The sequence below is a fragment of the Hypomesus nipponensis genome, chromosome 27, assembly GCF_054491055.1.
Source record: "Hypomesus nipponensis isolate SF chromosome 27, ASM5449105v1, whole genome shotgun sequence".
NCBI classification, from domain to species: Eukaryota; Metazoa; Chordata; class Actinopteri; order Osmeriformes; family Osmeridae; genus Hypomesus; species Hypomesus nipponensis.
Genome location: NC_140387.1, coordinates 3,153,591 through 3,166,771, shown reverse-complemented (window position 1 = coordinate 3,166,771; position 13,181 = coordinate 3,153,591). Strand labels below are relative to the sequence as shown.

At 47.4% G+C, this 13,181-nt stretch overlaps 1 protein-coding gene across 1 annotated transcript; it reads left to right on the top strand.

Annotated features, from left to right (window-relative positions):
* Positions 1 to 407: 407 nt before the first annotated feature.
* Positions 408 to 12,418, top strand: fam169ab (family with sequence similarity 169 member Ab). The gene is made up of 14 exons (XM_084694262.1): positions 408 to 566; positions 4,957 to 5,093; positions 5,245 to 5,344; positions 5,478 to 5,563; positions 6,770 to 6,941; positions 7,590 to 7,769; positions 8,108 to 8,230; positions 8,507 to 8,622; positions 8,982 to 9,024; positions 9,129 to 9,237; positions 9,432 to 9,612; positions 9,715 to 9,957; positions 10,170 to 10,829; positions 12,398 to 12,418. The coding sequence occupies exons 2-14, from the start codon at positions 4,959 to 4,961 to the stop codon at positions 12,416 to 12,418; spliced, it is 2,169 nt and encodes a 722-aa protein (XP_084550388.1). The 5' UTR covers positions 408 to 566; positions 4,957 to 4,958.
* Positions 12,419 to 13,181: the final 763 nt, after the last annotated feature.

The following is a 13,181-nucleotide window of genomic DNA, read 5'->3' as shown; positions in this document are numbered from 1 at the left end:
AATAAGCAATAATGGAAGCTCCACAAAGCTGTGGGCCCACTGCTCATTACAAACTACATCAAACTCTGGCAAGCGTCCTGTTTCAACACCTGTGACCTGATGAATTAACGTCCTATCGCAGAAAATATTATATATACATTTATTTTAAGCACAAACGTTAGCACAAAAAATGTGATTTTTAAAGCTAGACCTATGCAGCATAACGGTTTTAACTACTATAAATACCACCGAAATGAATAGGCCACCATATACATTTCTAGGAATATTTATATCATATAGGATACTGTATTTTCCATGAAAAACAACAAGCATACAGTAAAAAGTGTGCAGATTGCCACGAAACCTTTGTAACGTGATTAAGCATAATTCTCGCTGTCCCAGCAGCCATTGGGCAACGTATAGAGCGCTCATCGTCACAGGGAGCGTGCGTCGTGTCGCAGACTGGGAAGACAGCTATTTAATATTACGGTACCCTTATCCACGGCACTTGCACGGTTTTGTATGGTTCATTTAACTAAACGGAGTTTCGCTTAAAAAGGAAAGACTGCCTCCGTGACTGTAGAGAGGTACGTTGTTAACTGATCCTGATGTTTTAAATTGTTGTTGTGAGAATGGTGGAGGAGTCGAAATGTGCACGGGCCCTCTCGTTTTGAAGGCAGAACTATGTTTTAACTAATAACGATGTCTTAATAAACCCGTCATTATGCTGGACATGCACGTGTAGGTTGTGACAATAGTAACTATAGAAAACAGGCGTTGTTTATTTTAATTGCCCCGTGTTTGTCACCCTTCGGCCTGTGTGTTTGAATCAAGCGATCTGGGGATTAGATGTTTTGTATCGAGTGAGATCGGTGTTATGACGAAACGTAGCCGTTTTCATATCATATGTGGATCAAATCAAAAAATGGCCAACTGGTTTCTGTGTTAAACAGTTCACCCGGAGTTGACACTAACTTTTGCTCGCCTGAAACCCGTACCTTTTAATGGAACTGCCCCGCCCCTTTATATCCCTATTATAAGAGCTCAGAAATATTCCTGCGTAGGTACAAAAGTTTTCCTAAGTTGTTCCAAAGCTGGACTGCAATTTGCCAATAAAAACAATGTACAGCGAACATATTCAATTCATTTACTTCGATACTATTCCACCGTTCAAGATTTGTTGATCAAATTGACTGCCCTTGCATGCCATCGTAGCCTATTGTCCGTCGGCTATAGGTCGTCTTTCTCTCTCAAAAATACGTCTGCCCCCATCTTTTCGGAAGTTCTTTATTTGTTCACATCCTTATCTTGACTTACAAAGACTTTGAATAGTATTCAAGGCTGTCTGTTAGTTATGGAACATTCTGGAACGTTTTATGCTTTGTTTTGCCATTTGAAAAACCTTGACGTCGTTCACCACTGTCACGCTTTATTTTAATTCTTCTGTTGTTGAATGTACTTCCTAACAGTTGCGTGAGAATCTTAAGCCTAGCCAATGTAAACCAACTAGAATCATCCCAACTGTCATTCAAAGGGACTCTTACATTTGACTTATGACATGCACTTCTCAGACTACTTGGGGTCTGTATGACCTATGGCAATAACCAGCCATCTCCTCATCTACGGTGTAAGGAATCTGCTTTCCTCCATGATGGGTCAAAACTACAAAGTTCTACACTGACCGGACCTTTCTACAGGTCACAGACCACGCCAGCTTCTTGGGCCGCAACAAAAAAAATGCTGTATATAAAAAAACAAAAAACAACATTCTGTTTATTCAGTTGCAAAAAGGCTGTGGGAATCGGCACTGCCACAAACGTAGGCTACTATGGGATCCAACTCTAGCTAGTTAAATGCTGTTGGAGGAGAATGTTTTCAACTGTATGTCTATATGTCTAGCAGTGATGTTCGGGGGAGTGCAGTTGGCCCTAAATGTTCCTGATCTTCTGCCTCACTGCTAATGCTCTCTGACATGATGTTGTGTTTGGGTGTGTGTGAGAGAACGAGGGCAAGAGACATGATCGGGGGCACACTGGGGAAACCGAAGGGTAGGTAGGGTAGGGTAGGCAGAGGCCTGTTGGAATCATACCTGCTTCCCTCTGTCAGGATATATTTTAATATTCTCTGTCTCTGTCTCTCCCACTTCCTCCCTCCACACGCACAATCTAACTGTACTCGATCCAACTGTTGATTTTGTAGGTTTTAGAAAACAAAGTTAGATTACATTTCGATGAATTCATTGGTATATATGTTTAATATGCTTATGGGCGTGAGTCTCTCCCTGGCCAGGAAGAGGGGTCTCTGCATAGGGGGAGAAATGGGGTCTGGAGCGGTGGGGGTTAAAGGAGGAATGTGACTCCCCATCCAAAATGAGGGATACTTTACCCTCAGTGTGTGGTGTGTGTGCGGTGTGCGGTGTGTGTGTGTGCGGTGTGTGTGTGTGCGGTGTGTGTGTGTGTGGTGTGTGTGGTGTGTGGTGTGTGTGGTGTGTGTGTGTGCGGTGTGTGGTGTGTGTGTGGTGTGTGTGTGTGTGGTGTGTGTGTGTGTGGTGTGCGGTGTGTGTGTGTGCACGTTTTGTAACAATGTTTTGAAAAACACGGGCCGTTAAACGAGGCAGAAAGTGTGTGTGTTCTGGTCATCAGGGTGACAGTTGAAACAGTCGAGATATGCGAGAACATGTCCAGCAGCTAGCTTGGAACGCTTGTGTCCCGGCAGTCGGCTTATCGACTCCTGCCATTTTGCTTTTGTGTATGTGAGGGGTTTCTATCCACAAAAGCACTGAAAGGTCGGTAACAGGGGCCCCTTTGTGTGTGTGTGTGTGTGTGTGTGTGTGTGTGTGTGTGTTTGGTGCAATAGACGTACATCTGTTCTGTGACATCACACAGCACGAGAGAGGCCTTTTCTGGGATTCCTGCTTCTTGTGCTTCCTAAAGGTTCATTCCAAAGGGTTCACTCATAAAGGTTCATTCTGAAAAGGTTCATCCTAAAGGTTAATTCCTAAGGGTTTATTCCTGAAGGTTCATTCCTAAAGGTTCATTCTTAAAGGTTCATTCGAACATTTACATGTCATGTAGCAGACGCGTTTATCCAGAGCGACTTGCAGTAAGTACAGGGACATTCTCCCTGAGGCAAGTAGGGTGAAGTGCCTTGCCCAAGGACACACCGTCATTTGGCTCAGATGCTACACAACCTTTAGTGGATGGATCTGATCCCTTTGCTTCGGTTGTGTTGTCCAGTAGAATCTCTCTTGAGCAGAATGTTTTGCTCTGGAACTTAATATTATTCAAACTACGCTGATATTTATATCAAGTCAGATGCATAGCAAGTGCATACACTTATAGATGTACCTGTACATTACACACACAATCCAACACAGTGTCCACCATTTGATGAGTGAAATAAACACCCAGTTTAGCAGTTAGACATGGATCGGTCAGTAAAACCTACTCAACTTGTTTGTACCTTACTTAAATCAGGAATTCGGAGTAGTCACAGTACCACGCCCCTCCTGGTCCCCTGCTCTCTCAGCGAGGATAGAGCTAGGTGTGTTTGCATAGGCTGCCTTCTGGGAGGGTAGAGGTGGGTGGAGGTAGGGGGGTGCAGGATTGAATGATAGTGACCCCCCCCCCCCCCCTCCCAGTGTTGTTTACTCCAGATGTTGTTGCTGTTCTCAAGGGCCCCTCAAGTCGGTAGCAGTGACACGTGCCAACCCCACGAAAGTGCAGTAGGAACCAGTTGGAACCGAATCCTTCCAGCCTGGTAGAGGGCGGGGGGGGGGGGGGGGCGGGGGGGGGGTGGTATTGGAGCTATGCAGAGGGGGGAGGATATTTCTCAGAAGTCATGTTGGAAAGTACTATTCAAGTGGAAGTGAAGTTGCGCAATGGCAAGAACATTTTTGTTCTTCCCTCTCAAGGAATGTAAAACCTTTTACCTGTAGCTTTAGATGGCTATGGAACACACGGGACCCTCCTTTTAGTGTTGTAGATCTTATTTTCTGCCTGTCAGTCTCTCTCTCTCTGTCTCTGTCTCTCTCTGTCTCTCTCTGTCTCTCTCTCTCTCTGTCTCTCTCTGTCTCTGTCTCTCTCTGTCTCTCTCTCTCTCTCTCTCTCTCTCTCTGTCTCTCTCTGTCTCTCTCTGTCTCTCTCTCTCTGTCTCTCTGTCTCTCTTATTGCCTCTCTTTCTCTCTCTCCGACGCTCTGTGATTTCCATGTCTCAGACTAGATATATGGGCTGAATTTCCCCGGTGCCGTTCAGAGGGAGAAGAAGATCAGAGGTTGACTATAGCACAGACCTGCAAAGGGGTCTGTCATTATTCACGGGGGAGGTGAAGCGTTCCATGCAGGGGTGTATGTGCCATTGCCATCTGCACGTGTCACGCACACCCTTCATCAGAGCGCTCCGCCTCTTTCATACAGTACCCTCACAGGCTTTGCAGGCGACAGCTTAACAACATTACAGCACTTACAGTGGCTAGCAGATTCACGAGTCAAAAGTAAAACTACATTTAGTGCAGTAATAGCTCAGTTCCATGTGCGACCTTTGACCTTGTTGCGTCTTTTAAGCTCAAGTCAGAAAATATATATACAGTCGGCGTGGCCTGTGACATGTGACCTGTAGCTTGACCCACAGGTTTTCACACCCGAGTGCTTCCTGGTTGACCTTTACCCCTCTTAGCCTAGAGAGAGTTCCATCGCCACCAAGCCTGTTGGGTTGGTGGCGAGTTAGGGCGGAGGCTACAGTAGCTCGCGGTTGTGTTGTGATTATTTCTGTCATTTTCAACTTGTAGATAGAACATCAGATAGATACATCAGATAGATGGAACGTTAGATAGATGGAACGTTAGATAGATAGAACAATAGATTAACTGATTGACTGACTGATTTCTGCTGGACTATGCTATGAATCGTAATGAACTGAGCGAGGGCTGGATGAATCGGTGGTGCTCCAGGGTGTGTGACGCTGTGACCTGCCCCCCAGGGATGGACTTCCCTGTGGACGTGTTGGGCTCCGTGAGCCACGAGGCCCTGGAGCAGGAGGCGCAGGCCTACATGACCGACCTCAGATACGTCAGCCTCGACAAGGCCCAAAGCTTCACCCTCAACAACCACAGAAAGGTCTGGGCGCGCACACACACATACACACACACACATAGTCTTTATCTGTGTCGTTCTGTTAGCCACACACACACACTTAATTCTCTTTGTCAGACACAAAAAAAGACACAGAAACATATGTTCCTTCTGTCTCATGGTGTAAATCTCTCAGATCAGGATAACTTTGTCCAATGTGGGCTTTGTTCCGATCTACGGAGGAGACCTGAAGCACAAAGTTCTTGCCCTGTTTGCCCCAGAAGACCAGCTCACAGGTAACCAGGCAGCTCAGCTGACTGACATGCAACTCTCTTCAAATCTGTTGACTCCTGATTGATACGAAATATATTTTCTCCTTTTCTTTCTCCTTGTCTTTCTTTTTTTCTTTCTCTCCTTCCCCTCGGTCAGCGGTGGCCCTCCTCCTGGCTGGTCAGTGGTGGTCTGTGGAGGACATCCTCACGACCTCCGACCCCTCCAGGACCGGCCTTCTCAAGGTACCCAAACACTCCCAGAATGTCCTGGGAGGGGGGGGGGGGGTCGTGGGCTAGTCCCTAAGCAGCTGACTGGGTCTCCATGTCCCAGCGTGTTGCCGTAGCAGCTGAAGAACAATGCAGCACTATGGAAATGGCATCCTGTCTGTTTCATGCATTCTATGCATTCTGTGCATTCTGGACATTCTGTGCATTCTGGACATTCTGTGCATTCTGGACATTCTGTGCATTCTGGACATTCTGTGCATTCCTGTGCCTATATCTTCTATATGAAATGGCATTAGGGGCATCTTCTGGGGGCTTTAAAATGTATTCAATGGTTGTGGTTGTGCTGTGTTTCTCACAGTCTCGGTACCTGGACGACTTAAAGACCTGAGGCAAAAATGTTTTTTTATCTCTGCCAACAAGTCAATTGCTGACGTTCAGATTTACTGTTCTTTTAAAACAATCCTGATCCCCGTAACTGCTTTTTACGACAGCTACAGTTTCTACTGGTGTGTACTACAGACATCAACACATTACCCATGTTTGTCTTTGATTGTGTGTGTGTGTGTGTGTGTGTGTGTGTGTGTGTGTGTGTGGTTTCCTGCTAATCAGAACCAGTGGCTTTTCCAAACCCTGGCAATGTGCCATGAGCATATGTGTGTGAGTGCTGCCTTTGTATTCTGACGCACAAACACGCGCACACACACACACACTTTCATTCTCTGGAAACAAAGCTCCACAAATGAAAGGCATGAGAGGGAGATGTTGAACAGTGCTCTGAGCTGTGTCTTGGGGCGGCTGCCAGGGGTGCGCGGCTGGCTGGTGGAGGAGACCTCGTTCAAGCCTGCTCTCTCTGGGGGGGCCTGGCACTGCTGTCTGCCTCTTGTCTTAACGTCCAGGAGAGTCTCTGGCTCCGCTCATATCCTGTGGGAGGCGGCCGCGCTCTACTCAAGTCAGATGAACTCAATATCCCGTCTCACGGTCGTTGTGTAACTTTGTCGTCAGTGACGCGTGGGTGTGTTTGTATTGTTCGTAATTTCTGAAGCTACAAAAGAATCTGAATAAGAAGTCGTGCTCACACTTGTGCCTTGGTTGTTGGGTTGGTTTGAGTATGTGTATCCAGGAGGATGACCCTTAGCAACCCCCCCCCCCCCCCTACGGTCTGTGTGTGTGTGTGTGTGTGTGTGTGTGTGTGTGTGATCGCTGTGGTCTTGTGTGTCCCAGGTCAGTAGTGTTGTGGAGAGGATTGTTCTCTATGTCCTGAACCGTATCGTGTACCGAGTCAGCGAAATGGAGAGACCTGAGATTCCCTTCCTCTGCCACGGCCAGCGCGACTTCGCCAAGATCCTGTGGATGGACGGACAGGCAGTGGGGTTCTACTCAGTCAAACCCAAAGGTTTGGTTACAATAATAATAATAAATGTTATTTCTAATGCACCTTTTATCCGAAAACAGATGTCAAGGTGCTCCAGTTAAGATTAACAAACAAGGTAGAACATGAATATAAAATACTATTTCACAATTAAAACTCATAAGATCTGCTAAAAAGAAATGTTTTTAGTCTCAGTGGTTTGAGGTGCCCTCAGAGGGTCGGGGAGGGCGTTCCAGATCCGTAGAGCGGTGGAACAGAAAGCCTGGTCACCCATGGTGCTGACTTTAGTCCTGGGAAGATGGAGGCGGTTTGAATTATTTGAGCGGAGGGATCGTGCTGTAGTTGTAGGGGTTAGTTGTTTTTGGTTTAGGAAGATCCATCTGGGAACACCCATCTCTTCTGGGTCTTCTGTGAATTGTTGTTTGGTGATGTTTAGGGAGGGAGGGAGTCAGGTGGCTGAACGGTGAGGGAATCGGGCTAGTAACCTGAAGGTTGCCAGAACAATTTCCGGCCGAGCCAAATGACGTTGTGTCCTTGGGCAAGGCACTTCACCCTACTTTCCTCGGGAGGAATGTCCCTGTGCTTACTGTAAGTCGCTCTGGATAAGAGCGTCTGCTAAATGACTAAATGTAAATGTAATGTTTACCAACGTCTGTTTTCCTCTCTCTACAGACAGCTTGTGCAATCACTTTGTGACCCAGTGCTACCAGCTGCCTGTCATGGACTCCATCTTCATTAGGAAGTGTCACCGTGGAAACGGCTATGGCCTGGAGATGCTGGAAGACTTGGTGGACTCTTTTAAAGAGGACCAGCTGGGCTTGAAATACCCTCTGTCCATCCCCATGTACAAAGGCAGGTACCCCTTCTGTCTCAGACTGCAGCACAAACACTCAGACGTGACTAAGAAACAACTGCTGGCTTTTCTCCCTGGAAGACCACGGGTGGGGGTCAGATGGCTGAGCGGTTAGGGAATCAGGGCATTTACTCGGAAGGTTGCCGGTTTGATTCCCAGCCGTGCATAATAACATTGTGTCCTTGGGCAAGGCACTTCACCCTACTTGCTTCGGGGGGGGGAATGTCCCTGTACTTACTGTAAGTCGCTCTGGATAAGAGCGTCTGCTAAAATGACTAAATGTAAGGGTGACCTGAGTTGGTGAGGTTGTGTTTTACCGACTGCTTCCCCCCTCCAGTGTGCAGCAAGTACCTGAGTCGATACCCCGCTGACGAGGACCTGCTGTGGGAGGTGGAGGGGGTTGGGGGGCCCTACCAGAGAGAGAGCGTGGCTGGCAAGCTGAGGAACCTCAGACTGAAAGGTACCACGATCAGAAACACGAGTGACGCCGAGCGAGGAGGGAATTCAGCCATGTGCCGTGTGCTGCGCTGGCTGTTAATGTTGACCTTCAGTGACACGCTGAATACAATTTCAGTGGAAACATTTGATTCATGAGCTTGCTTGTGTATTGATACGTGTGAGCGCTTGGAGAACAGAACAGGGATCCATCTGATTGGTAGGTGGAGACGTCCCACTGTAACGTGTCACTCCTTTCGTGTCTCCTGATTGGCTTGTTGTCCTGTCACTCTTTACGCAGTCTCACAGCCCCTGGCTACAGCCAATGGAGACCACGGTTTAACATCGCTGACAGGAGACCTGGACAGCCAGAAGATGGAGGACGGAGACACACACCTCAGCTGTCTGGACATCACTGTAGGGGTCCCTCTGTCTCTCTGCCTGTCTGCTTGTCTCTCTATTTGCCTGCCTGTCTGTCTGGCTCTCTCTCTGCCTGTCTGCTTATCTCTCTCTCTCTGCCTGCCTGCCTGTCTGCTTGTCTCTCTCTTTGCCTGCCTGTCTGCTTGTCTCTCTCTCTCTCTGCCTGTCTGTCTGTCTTACTCTCTTCTGTTCTGTCTGTTTCTGTCTCTCTCTTGGGTCTATCTCCTGCTGTCTCTCCCTCTCTCTTTCTCTCTCTTTGTATGTTAGTCTCTTTCCTCTCATTCTGTCATTCTCATTCTCAATTTGATGTGCGTTTACTATTGCGTTCATGAAATATTCATGTTTTGTAATTGCAGGAGGATATCATAGTGGTGAATAAGCCTCTCAAGCTTGTTGAAGGTAAATACCAGCCTTGAAGACTCAGGTTGACACGAGTGCTGCCCAGTCACACACCTGGAATTCAGTTGTGCTTTCCTTCACCCTCCCTCCCTCCCTCCTCCCAGACTTGGAGGAGACCCCGGTGTCAACTCGTACGAGGAGCAGCGGGGGGCAGAAACGTGACAGAGATCAGACGGACGACCTGGATGAGAGGCAGCCGCCCAAGATGAGCAGGTCAGAGAACCTGAGACCAAACCAACTAACCGCTCGCACTTTACGTTTCCTTGTTGTTGTTGGGGGGGACAGTGGGGGGGGGGGGGGGACGATTGTATTGCTAAACTTTGCAATGCAAAGTCAGCTTCTTTTTTTTTACCGGGTAACTTTCACGCAATGTGTCATGAACCTGAAGCTTTGACTGATCTGTTTAGGTTGGAGGACGAAGATAGCGACACAGAGGCCGCTGCCATGGCAACAGAGGAGGACGGAGAGGGGGAGGAGAAGGAGTGCTCGGGTCCTGTGGAGGCTGAGGGCCCTGGGACCCCAGAGCCCCTAGAGGAGCAGGAGGCCCCAGAGGAGCAGGAGGCCCCTGCCCTGGGGCGCCCAGCCCTGGTAGGAGACAATCTGGGGACCCCATAGAGACAGAACCGCCATGACAACAGAACCGCCATGACAACAGACCTTCCTGACGTCCATGTGTATGTGTCTTTTCAGGGGGTGGAGGAGGTGAACGGTGAGCAGACGGATGACCTGATGGAGGAGGAGCAGGAGGAGGAGGAGGAGGAGGAGGAGGAGGAGCAGGAGGAGGGGAAGAAGGGAGTGGAAGTGGAAGATTGTCGGGAGCCTGAGAGTGCTTTGGAGAACGGTGCGGCAGAAGAGGATGTGGAGATGGAGGGCGGGAAGGAGGAAGAGGAGGAGGAGGAAAAGAAAGAAGAAGAGGAAGTGCCCAAGGATATGGTATGTTCAAACGTTATTGACTCAAACAAAGTTGAGTGAAAGGATCGAAACAAAAATACTCGATTTTAAAGTCAACAATCCTTCGCCCGGAGGAAGAGCAGGCTTGTGTTCACTCAAACTATTTCAAAACTTTTTGTCATGCAGTTTACAAAAAAAAAATCTTTTTATATGAATACCCTGAATTTCATAATGGTGTCCATTGTCCCCCTCAGGATACTGTTGATGCAGCTCCAGTGGAGTCACCGACAGCTGAGGCAGAATCACCCCCCTTGTCAGAAGGAGAACCAATCGAGGCTCCCTTGACAGCTCCCCCTGGCCCAGAAGGGGCTTCTCTACCCGGGGAGGGGGCTGAAGAATCTGAGGAGGAACCTCCAGCCTCTCAGGAGCCTGCAACACCCCAGGAGGCTCCTGCCATGGAGGAGGAAGAGGAGGACAGCAGCCCAGCCGACTCCTCTAGCGGGGAGGCAGTGCTCCTCGTCGGGGTAGCAGAGCTGTCCTACCAGCCCCCGGAGGAGGAGGAGGGGGAGGAGGAGGGACGACAGGGGGAGGTGGAGGGGGCAGATGGGGGGGAGGTGGCAGAACAGGAGGAGAAGGTGGAGGCGGAAGGAGAGGCCATCACCACGGAGGACGAGGAGGACGAGGAGGGGGAGGATGATGCGGGGGATGTTCGGGCAGCGAGGGGGACAGGCAGGGGGGGCAGGCGGGCGGCTAAACGCCAATCCAAGAGACTGAGCCAAGTGGCAGCTGAGGGCGGAGACTCTGAGGTCACGGAGGTCAACGAGGAGGAGGAGGAGGAGGAGGAGGAGGCTGTGACAACTGAGGATGAGGCCCATGCTGGGGAAAACACTTTAATCCAGGAGGAGGAGAAGGAGGTGGAGGAGGAGGAGGTGGAGGAGGAAGAGGAGGAGCCTCCTGTAGTAGATCAGAGAGCGCTGAGGAGGAAGAGCAAAGCCGTGAAGTCTCCACCCAAATCCAAAGGCAAACGACGTAGCAAGACCTGAGCACACACACACACACATACATGCACACACATACACACACACACACATGTAGAGTACACACAAAATGACACTCGCGTTTAGCACTGGGTGTTTGAAAAAGGGGCTGTTTTCTAAGTAACACATAGTTTTAAGAGTCTTCTGTTCAATCTTATTTAGTGTAGATAGATATATTTTGTACTCTTTCATTTTATCGCATAGCATGACTGATGCATTAAGCTACTGTGAAGTTCTTCATTTTCAATTGACTACCTTTTTGAGAAATCTGTTTGTTTGGTGTTGAGATTAGCCAAACCTTTTTAATAGTTTGAAGTTACGGTAATTTCACTGATTACAGATTATTGCCATATTCCAGTTTAGGTTCAGTTACTACTAAAGTCACCACTACAGAATGGGCGGTTTGGCTTTGAAGTGGACCGTTAAGTTCAGTAGAGGTGATGGTTTTTATTAGACAGAGCACTGATGTCTTGTTTGCCCAAACAAACGCTACCCAGATACTAGTTTTGAGCCTCTCTTTGTGTTTCAGAGAACACTTAACTTTGCATCTCAAAGTGTAAAATGGATTCTAGATGTGCTGAAAGGTGTTATTATTGATTTCTTTGTTCAAAGGCTGTGAATGAATCATGGATATATGTAGGCTCCACAACACACACACACACACTCACACATATTGATATATACACCTATATAGACACAATCAATATTGAATAATTACATTTGTTTACGTATTTGAAAGGGGAAGATGCATATTGGTAATAAAATGGAATGGTGCAGATGTTACCAGATAATTCATGGTTATGGACATGATCAAATATACTTGATACAGAATTGATAAGATTTAGATTTCACTAAATACAATAATTGTTTAATAAGTTATTATATCAGAACTATTTATATATTAGTGGTATTTTTTATATAGAAATACAGTGCTTTCATGGAAAATACACTTGTTGAATAGCAAAAGTTATATTATTAAAATAACATACACATTTATCAATACTTTAGGGTGTAATTCTTGGAGTATATTGAGTCATGCACGTGAAATGATGATGTGAATTGAGTCCATGCTGAAAGATTCAATTCTTAAGTTTGGTTAGAATCTCATCACTTGTGTTTAGGGGATATCCTCGGTATTACAGGAAATGGTGGGTTGAAATGGCTCTTATGGAAACAGTGATGATTTTCCAAATAATCACCCTACGGCGTTTTGATACCGAAGTCGTTTGTTGACCAAAAATGTGTTATCTATATAATGGCCCACGTAGTATCGTGAATACTGTCTGAATGAATCTTATTGAATCACTTATTTGCCCTGTCGTACGAAAACGACACATCCTATCCTCGGGTCCTACGAAAACGACACATCCCATCCTTGTGTCCCATCCTTGTGTCCTTTCCTTGTGTCCTTTCCTTGTGTCCTTTCCTCGTGTCCTCTCCTTCAGACAAGGACAGGTAGAAGCTGACAGGTGCTTGTGGGGGAAGGCCCGGTAAGAGAAGCAAGTCAGAGCGCTGTGATTTACCCTTTGTGGCGACTGAAGATGCTATTCTATTTATCCCCATGTATTGAATGTAATGTTATTTTATCTTCTTTTCCTCTGATTAATTAACTTACGGAGATGGATTCACTGGTTTTAATGCATCCTCAACACAAAAACGGTATGAAGAGACCTTTTTAAGTTTGTGTTTGACTTCTCCATGTTTTGGAGAGTTCGCGTTTTGAATTGTCCACCAATGAAGTTGTGCCCACATACGGCTTCGTACCTGGGAAGACTGTTCTTAACACTTTCAGACAGATGAGACGGATCTCAATGTCTTGCGCCAGACCCAGGATCCCAGAGTGAGCTGAGTTTGAATCAGTCGCTTACTACGCTAATGTAGAACTCGACAGAATCTTGACTAGAGCTGCAGAGGGAGCCAATGTCGTCAAGGTGTTGATCTCTCTCCTGCTATACCGTCACTAGCCACATGGTGGTGCTATGGCTCTGTGCCAGTGTTGGGGCTGCAGTCCGACAGACTGGTGTCTGATGTCTGCCACACACACACACACACACACACTGCGGTCCAGGTCAGTCCCTCAGGTCAAGGTCACAGTTAGAGGTCTGTGTTTTTTATGTGTGGATGTGGATCGAAACTGCAAGGTTGCCTTGACACCAGTCTACCTAGAAGGTTGTGTTCGATCATTGCTGGGAAGTAATTCAATTCCACCAGTTGACATGATCAGTGGAT

Excerpts from the sequence above, each read along its gene's own strand:
- fam169ab (XM_084694262.1), top strand. The coding sequence starts at position 4,959 with ATGGACTTCCCTGTGGACGTGTTGGGCTCCGTGAGCCACGAGGCCCTG. Across the intron at positions 9,958-10,169 it reads AGGAAGTGCCCAAGGATATG|GATACTGTTGATGCAGCTCC; the intron begins GTATGTTCAAAC and ends TGTCCCCCTCAG. Across the intron at positions 10,830-12,397 it reads TCCAGGAGGAGGAGAAGGAG|ACAAGGACAGGTAGAAGCTG; the intron begins GTGGAGGAGGAG and ends CCTCTCCTTCAG.